Source organism: Sebastes fasciatus, chromosome 11, assembly GCF_043250625.1.
Source record: "Sebastes fasciatus isolate fSebFas1 chromosome 11, fSebFas1.pri, whole genome shotgun sequence".
Classification (NCBI taxonomy): Eukaryota; Metazoa; Chordata; class Actinopteri; order Perciformes; family Sebastidae; genus Sebastes; species Sebastes fasciatus.
This window is the reverse complement of record NC_133805.1, coordinates 6,927,111-6,946,410: the sequence shown is the minus strand read 5'-3', so window position 1 is coordinate 6,946,410 and position 19,300 is coordinate 6,927,111. Positions and strand designations below refer to the sequence as shown.

Genomic DNA, 19,300 nt, shown 5'->3' with positions numbered 1-19,300 from the left:
GCTGTGCAGCCATTAGCCACTATCAGAGCCCACTTCTGCCGATAATGATAGTTTGTAAAACGTCCTATCGGGGCCAATTAATCGGTCTACATCTAATGGATTCTGTAAGAAATTGGGTGTTTTCAGACATTAAACAGTCCCAGATAGTTCAGGATCAACACTGTACACACACCTGGTAGGTCTCATTGTTGGACACCAGTTCATAGATGGGCGCGGCCTTGGTGATCTGCAGCAGGACCGGTTCCGACTGCTGCCGCCCCTGCACCACCCTCGGGCTCATGTGGCAGAGGTGGCAGGAGCGCGGGCACTGGCCCTGGCTGTTGCAGTCCATGCGGACGCCGGCCGCCATGCGCTTCGCGCCCGTGTCCAGCAGGCTGGCAATGTATGCGGGGTAGGTCAGCGTCCTCGGCTCCTTGTCGCGCTCCTCCGACTCCTCCGAAGGCGAGTTACCTGATAGACGGAAGGGAATTGTTTGAATAAAGATGTGTTTCCAGAAATACTTAGAAAGCAGCAAAAGCAATATAAAGTATCAGAGGCAAATGTGATAACATACAAAAAACAAAACAAGAATTCCTGTCTAAAGCTTTATGATAGTTATTCACATATATAAACTAGATAGATGGTGAAGTCACATGCTCCTAGTAATGAGATTAGGGAGTAAGGGAATGAAAAAAAAAGAAATTGTATTCCTCTGTAGCAACATGGCAAAACTAAAAAGTAATGTGTTCCCTGTAGCTTCTCTACATCACAAGCAGAAGACACGAGCAGCAGTGTAAATATTTGTCCCACAGCTACAAGAGCTCAGTGTTCCCTCTAGCACAGAAGGTGAATGGGGAGGCCTGTACTGAACACTGACACCTTAACATTGTGTTAATGTGACTATTGCTGTTATAGGCTGTCATTGACCTTCATGATTATTTCCCCGCTGCTCAGTTAAGGGGACTTGATTTACCTCCTCAAAAACATCAACTGAGAAAGATATATTATAAATTAGGGCTTTCAAAGTTAATAATGCGTTAACGCAAATTAATTTTAACGGCACTAATTTATGTAACGCATTAACGTAACTTGAGATTTTTAGGTTGTAGACGGCTCAGTTTTATTATTATTAATATTATTTTATTATTATCCATTGGTACCAACCATGTCATACTAGTTTGTCATGGAGACGGTTAAATAACGCGCCAAACTTGCTCTAAATTTTGGCGAGTAAAAACCGTCATGGCCATTTTCAAAGGGGTCCCTTGACCTTTGACCTCAAGCTATGTGAATGAAAATGGGTTCTATGGGTACCCACGAGTCTCCCCTTTACAGACATGCCCACTTTATGATAATCACATGCAGTTTGGGGAAAGTCATAGTCAAGTCAGCACACTGACACACTGACAGCTGTTGTTGCCTGTTGGGCTGCAGTTTGCCATGTTATGATTTGAGCATTTTTTTATGCTAAATGCAGTACCTGTGAGGGTTTCTGGACAATATTTGTCATTGTTTTGTGTTGTTGATTGATTTCTAATAATAAATATATACATACATTTGCATAAAGCAGCATATTTACCCACTCCCATGTTGATAAGAGTATTAAATACTTGACAAATCTCCATTTGAGTTACATTTTTAACAGGATTAATCGCGATTAACTGCAGACAATCATGTGATTAATCTAGATATATTATATAAAATCTTAATCTATTGACATCTATTGAAAGAAAAGTTTGACCTCCTGAATGCTATCAGCACTGACCTTGTTAGAGACACGAATACTTTGGTCAAAGACTTTTGTCATGCACCTGATGTCACTTTTGATTACCCTTTCACAAAATGTTTGTTAAGTTTAACTTTTGTATAATGTAAATATGTGAATCAAATATTCCCCATAAAATGTTTTGTTTTGTCTCAGGCAGAGTGTGGGACCTCCACTAGAGAGCAGCGAGAGAGGGAAACATGTTTTATGCAGAACTTTGACGCTATTTTTCTTTTTTAAAAGGGGAAATTTCTCAGATTACCATTTTGGGAGTCTGCTTAGCTGTGAGAAAAACACAGGCAATTTAAGAGCTCAAGCACCAATTAGGGAATAGGCTTGTTGTGCGAGCTCCCTTTGATGGAATACAACTCAGGTTTATGAGCCATGGGCGAGCACACAAGCTCAGGGACCAACACATATGCACAAGATGAAGGCAAAGAGAAGGCAATTTTTCTAAGTGTATAATATGAATAACTCCCATGCTTAAATGTTTACTTTTTTTGTTTCACAACTCCTTTAAAAGTGATCTTTTGCACTTTCATTTTCTTTGTATTCAATGTAACAGATGTATGTTGTGTTGCTGTATGCTTTGTAAGAGGAGGATTCATCTAAATAAAGGTGATGTAAGTTGGGATAAACATACAAATCCTCCCACTTAATACCTCAAAACAAACACCATTTCTCACACACCCACATTCACACCCCTACCTTTTTAACACCAAATCATTTCGCACATATTTTCTTGCACTTAAAGGGATAGTTCTGATTTTTTTGAAGTGGGGTTGTATGAGCTACTTATCCATAGTCAGTGTATCGCCAACAGTAGATGGCGGTCAGCACGCATCCAGTTTGGAGAAACAGACAGTACCGACACAGAGGTGAAGCAATGTACTGCTGTGGGCGGACCCGGCAGCAAAACGTATTTTAGCCACCTAAAAGAAAGACCACCTAAAAAATCAATATCAGTTTAAGTGTACGCTATATTTATAATTTTTTATCTTGCCGTCTGACAGCCCTTTCTGACGGGGAATTGAAGCTGAAACTAACCAATCAAACAGCGATAGACCAGCAACTCTCGTGTTCTGCAAAGTAAAATTACTGTTTTTGTCAATGGAGTCTGGTGTCTTTGAAGAGAGTAGCTGGAAATAACGGCTTCAGTTCCCTGACGGCAAGGTAAATTAGAGAACATATTGTAAATAGAGCGTATTATTTGTAATCAGTAATTGATACTGATTTTTTTAGTGAGGTATGGATAAGTACATCATATAACCCCTCTTCAAAAAATCCAAACTATCCCTTTAAGAATTTAAACATATCTGACTTTGATGATAGCAATACAACTAAGCAAGCAAATACAAAAGTCAGAAAGACAGCATCAGAATATCTCCATGGATTGTCATAATAATTGTATTTGGAAGTGAACACACAGTTGTGTACGTGTGAGTCTGTGGCTTGCCATTAAAAAGAGATTAAGAATCTAAGTGCCACAATAACAATATGTTTGCTTTTGCGAGCATGCTTTAGTAATTAACGCCTCGTTGATTATACCTCATCTCCCACACATCTCTGAAACACTCACACACTTCATTTTGTCTGACACCTTTTGAGTTTCACGGGTTTTCCAAGTAACGTCATGACTAACGAGTCACAGTAGGTTTAATCGAGCTGAGTGGAGGGTGATAAAGTTTCAGAATCGTCAAGAAAAAGAAACACTCAAGAAAGTAAAGTACAACTCTTCAGACATTCCAAATACTTAGGGTGAATACTGCCGTTATTATGACCTTAAAAAGGTTTATTTTACAAGGTTAATAAGATATTTCATGAGAGTCAGGAGGTAGTAAGAAAAAAATCTTTCTTCTGTGTGTTAACCCACCATCAAAATACAAAGTAAAAGCACCTAAAGCCACTATGTGCAGATCTTTCATGTGACCATCTTTATTATCTATCTGTTTAATATCTTTAAAATTGTTGCGATGGCAAAGTTCTTTTTGAAAATGTATTTTATTAAAGCTTGTGCATGTGCTTCGAATGATATCAGCCGATTGAATGGGCGTTATCAGCGGTTACCAGCCTCATAGATATCGGTTAGAAGGGGCCTGCTACACCTACTAGTAGATTCAGAAGGTCGTTATCGTCTGTTCACATGGTTGATCACCGATACGAATACAAGAAGACGACACCGACCTCTGGTGGCCGTATTAATTATAACAGAAGCAAAGTCAGGTGACGTAGTATAAAGAGCGACAAAGTCAAACAAACAGAATTTCACCCAGGAAACCAGTTTTTTGTCCCGTATGAAACCAAGTCAACGTTGACGTATTTTAACGTAGTTTTGTTACGTATTTAACTAACGCCTTGTATGTAAGTTACCTGACAAACGTGGGCTACTTATATTGTTGTTAACAGTAACATTACTATTAACTAAGTTTAATAAACAATCAATTCACCATTTATAAATGATGGTTATTATAAAGTGTTACCGGAAATTCAAATAAATGTCACGTAGGAGCAGGGGGAGCACATAACAACCCACAATCATCAAATACTTTAAACAAAGACAAATGACATCCAACCTGGTGAATGTAACAGTCAGATGTACTGAATGGAAGTCTCCTTAGATAACACCGCTGCCTCCAGATCCAGTAATGGACTGGAAACCAAATAAATAGATGTGTTTTCTGTGTATAAGTGTATATCTGAATATAAATCCCACAAAATCAGAACATTCCAGGTCTAATAATATTGGTCATTTGTAATTCCTCTGCGTGTGCATCTTGTTCATGTCCTTGACAGTGTAAGCAAGCAGCTTCGAGGCCTTGTGACTGGGTCACTGAGACAAATCGACAGATAAGCCCTTACCAATCACAGGAATGTGTAGGTAAATGAGGTCGGACGGAGGGGCGAGTCACATCGGGGGCAAAATCAAACTCGTTCACACATCTTGGGCGGCATTGGCGTTTGCGTGTGCGAGCATAAGATGTGTAAGTAGAGGCCCTCTGCAGGCCGTGACTCTGCCTGACTAATCAAAGGCAATAAAGTAGAAGATTAGGCCTGTGCTTGTACTGTATCATGTGTTAGTGGGTGGGTAGAAATCGATGAGAAACAGTAAACACCTAGCTGTGTGATTGTATAAGTGTAAGGATGCATGTGCACAAAACATCTGCATTCACAGACTTATTCATCCTTCATACGTTGCCAAGAATGTCAATGTCGTTGCACTCCTGACCGGCCAAACTTTAATCTATCCCTGTCAAACTGGCCCACTTCCCACTAATCAGGCTCTCATCATTCTATCTTCACTTGCCACCTCCTGGCAGATGGAAATTAAATGTGGCAGTTATATTAGGACAGCTGGGTGCCTTTTAGGGCAAAGAAGATTGGCAATGATTAGCTCAGTTTAGTTTTGGTTTAGTTCAGTGTCAGCTGGGACCGCGGGGGGGATATTAAAATGGACGAGCGGCCCGGCCTGAAGACGAGTGATGGCCAAACATACACGGTATATTATCACACTAAACCGCCTGCAATTTACTCCAGATTTACAACTCAAGGGCTAAATATATTAAGGATGCACCGATACCGGATTGGATATCGGTGACAATGGGGCTGATCTATTCAATTCAATTCTATGTTTATATACTTTTTGCATTAACAAGGTTTACACGGGAATTGTAATTCCTGTCAATTCTGAAGATCCTTCTTTAGAAGTGGCGTTACACAAGTACGGAAGTTACATGATAAATAAATCAACATTGACTTCTGGCTACCGGTCTCCTGGGTGAAAGTCCAATGTTTTTTGACCCACACATCCACCCCGACCTCCTTCCTACGCAGCGTTTGTCGCTCTTTATACTTCCTGGTTAACGATTACGTGGATTAAATACGCATTGATTTCGTGGGACATATACGAATCAGAGTGCATTGCTCTGGTTCTACCTATCTGGCATGGAGAGGAGGTCGTGTTGCTTGGGCTTTATCTGTTTGGCGTGGAGAGGAGGTTGTGTTGCTTGGGCTTTATCTGTTTGGCGTGGAGAGGAGGTCGTGTTGCTCTGACTATCTGTTTTGCGACGCCGGGAAGCTGCTTGACATCCTCCTGGATCCACCTTCTCACATTATGTTCACATTATATGTATTATTTTTTGTCATACAGATTGTCTATGTTGTATTTTCATTATGTTGTTACTCTGTACACACAACATCTATTGCACGTCTGTCCATCCTGGAAGGGAGATCCCTCCTCTCTTGCTCTTCCTGAGGTTTCTTCCATTTTTTATTGACTAAGTTTTTCCCTATCCGATGAGAGGGTCACACTGTAAACAACTGCAACTGTACATTTATGATTTGTGATTTGAGGCCATACAAATTGACTTGACTTGACATTACTTTTTGTAGGTATAACAGCCTGACCTTATCCACAATCCTATAAAGCATCCATATATAAAACGGCTACTATGTGAATCAAGTTAACAGGAGAAAGGGAACCCCTGGAGTTTAAATGCACATGTTGTACATGAAAGTACAAAGCTGGATGTGATGCGTTCAGGGACACGCGTAAACGATGGTGGTGGTTAATATGGTTTCCTGTGTATGGATGTCTCTCCATTCCAAATACTCGTCCTCCCAAGGTGGTATGTTGCTGCGAGGTAACAATGTTATTCTCTTTAATACTTGTGCTGTATTTTTCTGTCACACAAAAGAAAACAAGAGAGCACCATCTTCTTCTTTGAACTTTGCTTAACGTCGTTCTCCTTTTGTCATTCTCAGCCTTTCTTTGTCTCTTTTTACAGCATCTCCTCTCTCTGATTCCTCTCGCTCTTTTACCCAGTAAAAAGCACAATCGCACCTATTTTCGCAATGCAAATACGTGTGTGGTAGGTTTGAGGGAGGAAAAGCTGTAATATAATATTCCTTCTCTGCATCTCCCGACTAAAAACAAGAAAACCAATCTCTCCCTCTCTCTCCCACATTTCTTGACACTTTCTCTGCTTTTGCATTCTCACTATAACTCCCTTTTACTCGCTTTCTCATTTCCCCCTTTTTTTCTTCTGTCAGCCTTTGGCTCTCTTAAAGTCTACAAGGTGAATTCACACATTTATCTAAGCATCTAAACTGCTGTCAACTTCAACCCACGCACACAAACACACGCACACACACACACACACCTGCTTTTAGAGGAGCCTAATGACTAGCAGTATATCGCTTTGAGGAGAATAAATCTCAAGGAAAATGCACACACGTATATGCAAGCACACTTAGAAAAAGCTCATTAAATGTAAGCTGTGTCTGACAGAGTGAGATGTCTCACAAAGGGAAGTGATGACGAGACAAAATACAGAAAAAGAACCCTCACATCCTCCTCCTCCACTTCCAGAAATACAATTTTGGATCCAATCTTTGCTGGACACCACCAAATTTGATCAATTTCTGACCACAGGGAGGGGGTTATTACAGAGCCCACGTGTGTGTGTGAGCGTGTGATACTTTTATGCTTAAACATATTTCAGTTATATAAGTGCTGAAAGTGATTTAGGTCATTTGTTATTACTTTAAGGGGTACATTTGTGCTTAGGTCTCGGGTTATGCATTGAAGCTATCTTAAGGTTTATATGTAGGTTAATATGAATCTATATGTTATATCAAAAATTGCTTAAAGGTGCTAAATTCAAAATTCAGAGCAGTAATATATAGAGATATCGAGGAGTAATGTCTACCTGAGCAGAGAATGAAGTATCTCTCCCTCTGTATGTGTTGTAATCCGAGCTTCTCCTTGCTTTGTTGACATAGCCGGGCCGGCCACACTTGCATGTTAGCCCATGTGAGTCCCTGTGTTCATACGACAGCTGATTATGCCGCCCCGACCCACGTCGTAGTCGCGGAAGCGTAGTGCTGACCCTCCGGTTGCACCCTTAACTCTGTCAGTGCTGTTGTTTGCACTGTTAGCCCCGTTAGCTGCTAGCCTCCGGCCATCCCCATGTTGATAGCCTGGAGGCAATCCGTCAATCATAGATATGCCCTGAATTTCAAATGGCAAAAATAATGATTACATGTAATGTGAAAGGTGTTACTCAAAGTGATGAACCCATCATTGCAGTTCCACTCAACTTCACATTACTTTTTAATCTCATTTGGCTAGACAGGTCATGGTTAGTTTTGCCATAGCAATTTTACACTAACACTTAACAGTTAAAGGGGAACGCATCAAAGTGTGTTTACAGGTGTTGGAGGAGTCCTACTGCATATGTGGAAAAAGTTAGCCTTTTGTAGCTTCAGGAGGAGCCGCGTTATTATGATAAATTACCTCAAGTGATGTCACATGAGTCAGCATCGGCTGGGACTGAAGACTACAAGTTTGAAAATGAAAAAAATCTGACGTTGTGGAGTACGAAAGAAAGGGAGGTTACCAGACTTTTGTAGCCCACTCCTCATCTCTGCTTAATGCTAGCAGCTCGAGGCTACATTATCTGCTACTGCCCAAATCTCTGATGGAACTGTCGGTGTTTGGATTGCAGTGTGGGTAATGTAGGCGCCAGGTTTTGACAAGGAAGACGAATGCCTGATATAAAATAAAAGATGATATCTCTGGATCTGCTGCATCAATTTATATCCTTTTTTTTAAGTGAGTCCGACAATATTGTAGGAGTTCAACGCTAAATCGGTGGAGAAGCACTGCAGTGGTAGTGAGGGTTAACATTTCAAGATATTCGTCACAACAGAAGGCTTGGACATGGCCTGAAAACCAATCTTTCATACCAGCTGAGACCTAATTGGCATCACTAAACTGTAGACACACGACAGATGCATGACGGGAAACTCGCAGCGTGAGCGTGTATTAGGAATCCATGGGTTTGTGTGTGTCGGTATGAAGCTGGGGATTTGGTGCCGCTTTGACCCGTGCTGTACCGAGTGGAATGACTCATCATCTCCATCGTACACAACAGATGGAGCTCAGAGCTATTCAGATTCATATAATACCTCTCCATCTTCCTCCCACACTCTCCAGTAAGAGATAACTCCTGTTCATCGGCTACTAAGTGACTCAATCCGGTGCTCCTGTTTACAAAAATATACATACTTTTTCAAGTCTATACGTGTTTATGGGTAAGAGAGAGAAGAGAAAGAGAGACACAGACGGAGGAAGATCTACTTAAGCATGTGATGTTCACATGTTGTTTGGGTTAATATATAACAGCTTTTGAGAGAAAGCATTAATTTCCTGCTTTTTGCAAACCCTCAGATCCTCTCCATTTTATCACCTCTCATCACACTCATTAACCCTCTGAGACCCGCGATCCCGACCGACTTTACCGTCTTTCAGAGCCTGTAGCAGGATCAGTTTTAGAGCTAGGGGGAAAGTACAGATATCAAATTAAACTAGAAACACTTTCTAAGGAATCCATTGGAATTCAAGGCTAAATAACGCTCCAAAGTTGGCATGGGTACCCAAGAGTCTCCCCTTTACAAACATGCCCACTTTATGATAATCACATGCAGTTTGGGTCAAAAACCATTCAGTATTTTAAATACATTATTAATGTGTTATTTTCGCTTATTCTAAAATGATGTGTTTGAATATTTCTGCATACTGAGGTCCCTAAACAGTGTTGGAATCGCATAAATTGGGCATCACTGTAAAGCTGAGACTCTTGTGGACCCAACTATATTTACGTGTGATGATGTAAGTCCCCATAGCAGCAATTTCATTGTAATGAGATAAATTTTTAAAATTTGACCTCACTGTATAAAATGACCTGTGGTGACCTCTAGGATAATCACAGCCTCATGAAACTTTACAGCCACACACTAGAGACCTAGAGCATTCAGAGGATGGATGGCTTCCCTAGGTAGATTGACAATAAGGGGGTTTCTGAGCAGTTTCCACAACAGAAATGCTCGCCATCCAATTGCCGAAAAATGCAATTCTTGCAGAAATCTCTTAATGTCAAAAGTTTTTAATGCCAAATCCCAGCATGGCTTTTTATATGGTGTTCCTCAAGGTCTTGGTGTCTTAATGTTGTATTTTGGAGGGATTATTGATAGTTTTTATCAACTCTTGAGCATTAAAAAGTGGTAAAATTAAGCATCAAATCTGTGTAACAAATTATATCAATCCCAAAATGACTGCAATAACTTCATTAATCTTCAGGTTCCCAGCTTTCAGATGATGTACATCACTTCTATGTGACATCTAATGTTGAGCTGCTATCTCCCCCTAAAGACTCCCTGTACAAAAAGACAAAAAAATGTGTCTCTGTCATTCCCAGAGGGTTAAATCGTCATTCATCTTAATGATCAAAGTGCTATGATTTGAGCCTCTGACACCATCAACCTCATTTTTAACCGAGGGCTATTAAACTGAACGCCTGACTCCGTGCTCCTGCATTTCCCAGCGTGAACCCATCCCTCCTCCATCCTGTGCAGAATACCATTTACTGGGACTCCACTGACTTGAGTAATGGAGAAGTACTCTCTTTTAGCCAGTAGATGGCGGTGGTGGATCACTGACAGAGGGTGATTTGGAAACAGAGGCACATGCTCCACTGTTCAGCAGACAAAAGCAGGGCAAATCCCACCTAACCTTTTAAATGTGCTTGGCCCAGATGAATGTTATATAGTTATGGAACGTAATCACGAGCTCCTGCTGATCTGAGGGTGTCGGAAATCAAAGCAGGCAGTAGCTTAGTAAATGAAAAAGCAGTGAGACGGAAAACTGCATCAAAAAGGGGGAGTTTTTTTGGTGGGATGTATGTAGAGGAGAAAAATGATAAACGGAATTAGAGGCAGCAAGGAGGAAACTGAACGAGACGCAGATAAACAATACTCCGGGTCTGTCTGTGTGATACAACTCCAAACCTGCGAAATGGAATACATCAGAGCGCTTAAACAAATCTGCGTGACAGGCAAATCTGCTCAGATGTGTTGTGCAGTTTTTCCCTCCGCGTGTGTGCACACGCGCGTGCATGCGTGCGTGTTTGAAGCGGCAACCTTCCCAGGCAGCCACACGCAGCTCGTACCTGATAATTCACAACACCGGGGCGGTGCTCTGCCCCGCATCCGGCTAAAACGAGTTGTAAATAAAAAGGTGTGCGTCCTTCCCCTCGACTGCTAAACCCACGCTGAGAAGCGGCGTGATTGCTTCTGCGTGAGCAAAAAAAAAGGCAAAGCAAAGGGGAGATATTTGTCTGTCAATGTGTTTGTGTGTGTGAAAGGGAGGGGCAGGAGCGGTGTGGATTTGTATGTCGTTTTTTTTGTGCAAGTGAGAAAAACTGATAAGTTGAGATGAGTGACAAGGAGGGGAATGTGTGGGTAGCGTGGCAGGATACGCATTAGCATGTGTACGCTCTGCAGTGTAACAACACTCCAGCTCCCATGTGAATCCGCGTAAGCAGCACAATCACCCACTTCAACAAGACAATCAGCACAAACTCCCAGGAAGCTGAATATATTATAGATCTATTAACTAATGTATGCAACTGTCTAAGATTCACCCTTTAAAGAGAGACATATCATTAAAAAGTCACTTTTTCAGTGCTTGTGCACATACAGTATATTTGTGTATCTGGAGGGCTTACCAACCCACAAACTGTCTAGATCAGAAAACATGTGATATATCCTCCGCAGCTTGAGAACTACGTTTATAAAAGGTGCACCATATTTTTTCTCGCAAGCTAATCAGAGCAGACTGGGCTTTTTAAAGAGACAGGTGCTAAAACGGGTGAATACAGGTATATTCAGAGAGACAGCATGAGAAAAATAATGTACTTTTTGAACATTAAAGGGACTGTTTGTAAGTTTTTACACGTATAAATTTAGTTTTTTTTTTACTGCCAATGTGAACAGGTTGTAACCTAACCAAAAAAATGAGACCTTCCGTGACTTTCCTGTCAGCCTGTAGACTGCTTTTGATGTCAAGAATGTGGGCCGTTTTTTCTGGGAAAATCCAACGAATGTGACGTCATGCATGCTCACGAGTGCCTTTACTCTCTTTAGCTCCATACAGGGTTAACAGTGTGCAATGATAGCTAACGTATTGTTAAAAACTGAGTCCACTAACGCCAACAAACAACCAGTCCCCACCACAATTCAGACTCCACGGAAGCAAAACAAAAAACAGAGTTATACCTAGTGAAGCCCGTCTTGCAAAACAATGACATGACCGACGTCGGGGGGAAAACTTGGATCAACATCGGCCAGGACTTTGATTCACGGAGGGACCTTCGTTTGGTTTTGTGTATCAAAACGGACTCCGAGCTGGCAAAATTCCTATTGGACAGGTAAGCTAACAATACTGCTAAGCATGTGAAATATAGAGCGATATTGTGCTTTTAGCTGGCTAATGTTACTAATGTTAATCAACATGATGCCTGTGAATCACGTTCAGTCTCGTGTGTGTCGCCGCACTGTTTTGACGGATGCTCGTCCACGTCTATGTAGTGCGAGCACAAGCATGAGCAACACAACAACGGCCACAGGTGTCACTGTTAACAAGCAATTTCTGATTCTTACAGAGAGTCTCTTTAAAGCATGTTAACATGTTCTAGTAAAAACCCAAAATACAAGAATGAATCTGAAAATGAGCACGATATGTCCCCTTTAAATTCACCTCGTGAAGAGATGTTAGTCGTGGTATAAATATAGCTGCATGATTTGGTGATTAGACGGGTCATCATTTACCCGAAGGCCTGATCCCTGTGCGGCCACGGCTGTTGAAGTATCCTTGAGCAAGACACTAAAACCCCGCTGCTAGCTGGCTGACCCGCACCTCAACCAGAGGGCCAAACACATCTCCCCATCGTATCAATTTGCAAATCGCTAATTAACTGTTGGAACAGCTAATTAACCTGGGATTTATCACTAACCTCGCATTAAGGACCCGGTAATGGGGACAGGATGAAGCTGAGGAAACATATTATAGCAATTTGCTTGATAATTTACTGGTAATTACTAATCTGTTTACTGGTGAAGAATGGCTACTTTGCATCAAATTGCAGTTATGATAACTCAGAAATCTACAAATCTACAGCTTTATTGTTTTATTTTGTCAGAAGACAACTGATTATTTAAGTTAATGAGACATGTTGGCTGTTACGTCCCTTTAAGAATGAATACAATATATCAGAAAAAATATATTTCAATGTTTAGACAACCAAAGGAATAATTCAACAACAGGGCATGCTGCAGTACTCTATTCCCTGTTTAGCTGCAGGGGGGTTTCCAGTGGTTTTCACAAGGATGCCCTGCAGTTGGTAGAGGCTCTACGTGTGAATGGTGCTGACTGATGCGTCTCACACCATCAGGAGGTCCAGCTTGTTTGCTGCAGGCCAGATATGCTAAGCGATCCTCGGAGCTCCGTGCTGTGCCACCTGAACTGGCAGTGCAACGCTCTAAAGTGAGAAATGATTCGGTTGGCACCGGGTTAGGTTGCACACACAAATAAAACTCACCCATAAAACCTGACAGAGGTTTTAAAGGGCCCTGAAAACAGGATTTCTCTATCAGCTTCTGATGCGCAATGGGATCCTTACATGAACATATGCTTTCCTGCCAAAGTTGGAAGATTTACTCTATTTGTGTTTTTGCCTGGGTTCTTGGGCTCTGAGTTGAAGTGACAATAGCTCAGTTGGAAAAATGCGACGTCATGGAATTAGGGCTGTCAATTGATTAAAATATTTAATCGCGATTAAACACAACTTAATCACACATTTTTTATCTGTTCAAAATGTACCCTAAAGTGAGATTTGTCAAGTATTTAATACTCTTATCAACATTGGAGTGGGCAAATATGCTGCTTTATGCAAATGTATGTATATATTTATTATAGGAAATCAATTAACAACACAAAACAATGACAGATATTGTCCAGAAACCCTCACAGGTACTGCATTTAGCATAAAAAATATGCTCAAATCATAACATGGCAAACTGCAGCCCAACAGGCAACAACAGCTGTCAGTGTGTCAGTGTGCTGACTTGACTATAACTTGGCCCAAAACTGCATGTGATTATCATAAAGTGGGCATGTCTGTAAAGGGGAGACTTGTGGGTACCCATAGAACCCATTTACATTCACATATCTTGAGGTCAGAGGTCAAGGGACCCCTTTGAAAATGGTCATGCCAGTTTTTCCTGATGGAAGCCCGCCATATTTTTAAGAGGTTAATTAAAAATTGCAAGTTGTGTTAATGTGTTAAAGAAATTAGTGGCGTTAAAACAAATTTGCTTTAATGCATCATTATCACGTTAACTTTGACACATTTTCAGGGTCTTTAAAAGAATGGATGATTTAATGACACATTTGGGATTGTTTTCTGCTGTAGTATTTCATAGGGGAACCATCTGGCTCCTCATGCAATACGATGGGGAACCAGAGGATTCAGATCAGGTGAACTGACAATTGTCAAAGAGTCCTGAAGTAATAATTAAAGTTTCCTATATGAGAGCTCCATATGTGGAGCCACAGATCTGCCATCTGCTTTTCAGAATAAAATATGGCCCGATTCTGACATCATAGGAAAGGTGGTTCCCTATGTTCTTAGAGATGTTGACTTTTGGTAGAATATTAGATATATCGCTGTTTGGCTATGATACATTTCCACCCACCTGCTTTTATGCAAAAAAACAAAACTGAATAGAAATGCCAAGAGTTCTAGAAAAATAAATATCACAAATATCATTTTTTTTTCTTGGCTTAGGTAGAAAAGTTGGCATATGAATAAAAGCAAGGTGCGATAAAGGCTGGTGGGAAGGATTTATGAATGTGTTAACAGCGAGATTTCGAAGACCCGTTTTGGCATGAATGATTGAATGTATTGCTGTAAAAATATATTTCCTTTACTCCTTTACTCAGGCACGGATCAACGGATAAAGATGGAAAATATCTGGTCTTACATCATAGCCAGGAAACCACACAACCTAAAGTTCTCTTAAAGTTCAACATCGCTTTAATGCAACGATACATCTGCAGCTACCCTTTTTACCTTTGCAGGTTTTCCCTGTCAAGCCGAGCCGGGCAAGGCCCTTCAATCTGCCTTATTCCCGCTTCATCCAAACCACCCACATGACTAGCCGTTCAAACACACACACACACAAGTTATCTACAGCAGAAAGGCTCGCTAAGCCTTGATGGAAGCTTTATGTTTAAAGCAGTATGTGGAGCGTGGCGTGCTGTGAGCACACGCTGTTTGTCTAAGTGCTGATTAGGGCTGCTGACCGCGACCTGACAGGCCCATTAGTGACATCTCCTTCATGGACGATGAAGGGCCCAGTAATGCCGTCCGTCTGTCAGCGCGCTTCTCTGTACATGTTCATCAGCTTCACTCCCGTAACCTTTCACTGTGTCTCCTCATCCTTCTTTATGCGTGTCTCTATATTTTTCACAGTTTTCCTAGCAACGTTTACTGTACATGAATCTGGGCTAACTATGAGACACAGAAAGAGATGTTCCAATATCCACTAAACATGTTTCCATTGGTTTTCTCTGTCTATGTAAGAGGAATCTTAAATAGTAAACTTATGGAAAAATGATCAAGTAGGCATTAACATTAGGATTCTTGAGCTATTAATGGCATTCCTAGCAGTCAATCTGCAACCTCACCACTAGGTGCCATTAAATCCTACACACTGCTCCTTTATCTCAAGCAATTTTGGTTTACGTCAAATGAAATCTATCTTCAGAGGAAATCATTCCACTGAAAGAGCTCCCTTAAAAGCAAATAAAATCAGTTTTGTAATCCACCATACTGTGGGGATTTAAATGTAACCACTGTCAGTGATGTTTAATTTCTACCTCTTGCTTCTCCGTCTTTGTCTCTAGTACCTCTTTTTCTATCCGCCCCATCTGCTGTTCAACCTACATCACGGTGGGTTTGTTGCGAGATCTCGGCCAAGAGCGATTTATCACTTTTTTTCCCCCCTGCATGCTTCACAGTCAAACATTGCACCAGCGGCTCTTTACTCTCACGCATCTGTGAATTGTTGCGAGATATAATACAGAGCGGTGTGAGCTCACCTGCTACTAAAGACCAGAGTAATGTAGTGTAGCAAAATGTTTCTTAGCTGAAGGTGGTCTCCAGTCTCTTTCTGTTGCACCCCTGTATGGGAGGAGCGCTTTAATGAACCCTCGGATCCAGGTGAGAGACGACTGAATACGGTTTAATGAAGTCAGAAACTGCTGGTGGTTGAGAAATAACATGAAGCACGAATAGAAAAAGGCCAGGTTTGCATCGGTGAAATAGCGCTGCCTGAAACCTTACATGCCTGAATATATAGATTTATAATTTCCCATTATGGTTGACTGTATTCATATATACTTTTACATTAAAGGTCCCATATTGTGCTAATTTTCAGGTTCATACTTTTGTATTTTGTGTTTCTACTAGAACATGTTTACATGCTGTAATGTTAAAAAAAATAATATAAAAGACATGAAAATCTCACTTTTTACAATATGGGACCTTTAAGCCTTTTTTTTACCTCACTGCATGTTTGTGTTTTTCTTTTAGCCTTTATTGGTTGGCCATTTAATTTATAATTCTCTCTTATATTATTATTAAAAATAGGTCAGAAGTAAAAACCCAATTTGAATTAAAACATAATATCATATACATCATATATCATATACACATGATCAGGAACTTCAGTATTTATGTTTGAATGTTTGATTCAAGCATTATAATTTCACATTCTGTTCGACTGCAATCACATATATTTTATATTCTATAAAGAGAGAGCAAGCCATTTTATCTCACTGGCTGTGTTTTTCTTTTATACTAGGCTTTTATTTTGAAAATATTGATCTCAAAAACCTTACAATAGGAAATAGGAATAACTATAAAGTCAAACATATCCATGCCACGAGAAGCAATGTAATATTGAAAGCCCTTATTATGAACAAATAATAGGCTCAGATTTTCATTACCTCCCACTTATTGTCAACAAACTGAGAACACATGAAAGGTCATGGAGCTATTGGGGAAAAATTGCTGCTGAAATATTGTTAGAGATGGTGTGACAAAGGCCACGATGCATTAGAAAACTCAAATAGCTTTTAAATAAATGTTACAACATTCAGATGAATGAATAAACAGCTACTGTTATTATAATATATGTAGATCTGATTTAATGCAGCAGTGTACCAAAAGTAGAAAGAAGAAACTAACAGGTAACGGCATCTCCATCGTAACAGAAAGGCCTAAGCTCTTTGACATCGACAGCTTTTTGATGAGCACAAATTGTTGTATTCTCACTTTACACGAGCACGCTGCTCTAACAAGGTGCCGGTTGCCCGACTGCTCCACGAGTTTAAAGGGAGACGGAACAACTCGGAGAAAATGCGACAATCAGACGCTCAGAATGGTGAAGCGGAGCATAACAGAGCAGCCATTTAAACAGTGTCGTTTCCATAATGACTCCATTTATGATGGTCACTTAATACAGGTGGCTGATCTTTGCAGATTCTCTTAAAGGGCTCATTTCCCTTCTACGCGTGTAGGGGAGTGTCAGACTGATTCACCCAGAAATATACAGTAAGAGAAAGAGAATAAACTTGAGAGCCAAAGCAGCTCATGTAGAAGAGAAGATATGGTGACAAAAAGTATTAAAAGTTAAGGAAGAATAGTAAGAAAATATGAATATATGGACAGGCAAGTTCACAAAGGGGTTAGTATAGTGATATTTTGCCTTTAGGGAAAACGTACGTTCCAATACAACTAACCTGCATTCTTAATTATGTTTAGAGGGAAACGTATTTTCTCCCGGATTATAGTCACAGTTTTTAACAGTTTTAAACACGTCGTTAACGTAAATTGCGAAACAAAAGAAAAAACTACTTGGTTAGGTTTAGTAAGAAACATTATGGTTTGGCTTAAAAGGTTAACAGGCCTCCGTCGGTCAGGGTTTGACCATGGTTGGCGCATCCTATGGGTCTGGCTGTCGGGTACAGCATCTCTTGTGACTGAAAAGCCTTATTCCAGAGTGGCAGTCTCGATCACAGAGGTCGCATCTCTGTGTGGTTTCTGGTCTGCCTGCGTTGCTGCGTTCTTTCCTGCGGGCCCTCTTGTCTGCCGCTGCGTCCTTCAGTTTTTGCTCCCCTGTCATGATGTGTTGGCGCGAGGTGCTTCTCCACCTTGTGCGGTCAACCGCAAGAGCCTCCCAGGACTTGGTGTCGATGTCTAGGGCCTTCACGTCTCACTTGCAGACATCTTTGAAGCGCAGGTGGGGGCGGCCTTTTGTTCTTCTCCCAGTTGCCAGTTCTCCATAGAGGAGGTCTTTAGGGATGTGACCATCCTCCGTGCGACAGACATGGCCCAGCCAGTGCAGCCTGCGCTGTCTGAGCTGAGTGTACATGCTGGTGAGGCCAGCGGGTCAAGAGAATATGAATATATGGACAGGCAAGTTCATGAAGGGGTCAGCATAGTGATATTTTGCCTTTAGGGAAAACGGACGTTCCCATACAACTAACCTGCTTTCTCAATTACGTTTCGAGGGAAACTTAAACGCGTGGCAAAGAAAAAAACGCAACAAAACTACTTGGTTAGGTTTAGTAAGAAACATTATGGTTTGGCTTAAAAGGACTACGTTTGTTACATTAATAAGCTGACTAGTAAGACTTTTTGGAAAACATTTTTTTAGGTTTTTTTTTCAGACTTTTTTCAAAATGCTTTTTTTCAGACATTTTTCAGACTTTTTTTTTTTTTTTTTTTACCTTTTTCAGACATTGTTTAGACTTTTTTTTAGACTTTTTCCAGCATTTTTCAAACTTTTTTTTTTTACCTTTTTCAGATATTTTTTAGACTTTTTTTTTTTTTTCTTACCTTTTTCAGATATTTTTTAGACTTTTTTTTAGACTTTTTTTCCAGCATTTTCCAAAAAAAAAATTCAGACATTTTTCAAACTTTTTTTTTCAGACATTTTTCAGACTTTCTTTTTCAGACAGTTTTTTCAGGGTCTTTTTTTTCCAGCATTTTTCGAATTTTTTTAAATTTTTTTTTACCTTTTTCAGACATTGTTTAGACTTTTTCCAGCATTTTTCAAAAAAAAAATTTCAGACATTTTTCAGACTTTTTTTTTTTTTCTTACCTTTTTCAGATATTTCTCACTTTTTTTTTTTTTTTTACCTTTTTCAGATATTTTTTAGACTTTTTTTTAGACTTTTTTTCCAGCATTTTCCAAAAAAAAAAATTCAGACATTTTTCAAACTTTTTTTTTCAGACATTTTTCAGACTTTCTTTTTCAGACAGTTTTTTCAGGGTCTTTTTTTTCCAGCATTTTTCGATTTTTTTTTAAATTTTTTTTTTACCTTTTTCAGACATTGTTTAGACTTTTTCCAGCATTTTTCAAAAAAAAATTTCAGACATTTTTCAGACTTTTTTTTTTTTTCTTACCTTTTTCAGATATTTCTCAGACTTTTTTTTTTTTTTTTTACCTTTTTCAGATATTTTTTAGACTTTTTTTTAGACTTTTTTTCCAGCATTTTCCCAAAAAAAAATTCAGACATTTTTCAAACTTTTTTTTTCAGACATTTTTCAGACTTTCTTTTTCAGACAGTTTTTTCAGGGTCTTTTT

General features: G+C 40.0%; 1 protein-coding gene across 6 annotated transcripts in view; it reads right to left on the bottom strand.

The window, feature by feature from the left end:
• astn1 (astrotactin 1) overlaps nucleotides 1–19,300 on the bottom strand; it is a 418,066-nt gene that overhangs the window by 47,688 nt on the left and 351,078 nt on the right. For all 6 annotated transcript variants that reach the window (XM_074650205.1, XM_074650206.1, XM_074650209.1 and 3 more), the window contains one exon: nucleotides 173–450. In XM_074650205.1, coding sequence (XP_074506306.1) covers nucleotides 173–450 — 278 coding nt within the window. The remainder of the gene's footprint in view (nucleotides 1–172; nucleotides 451–19,300) is intronic.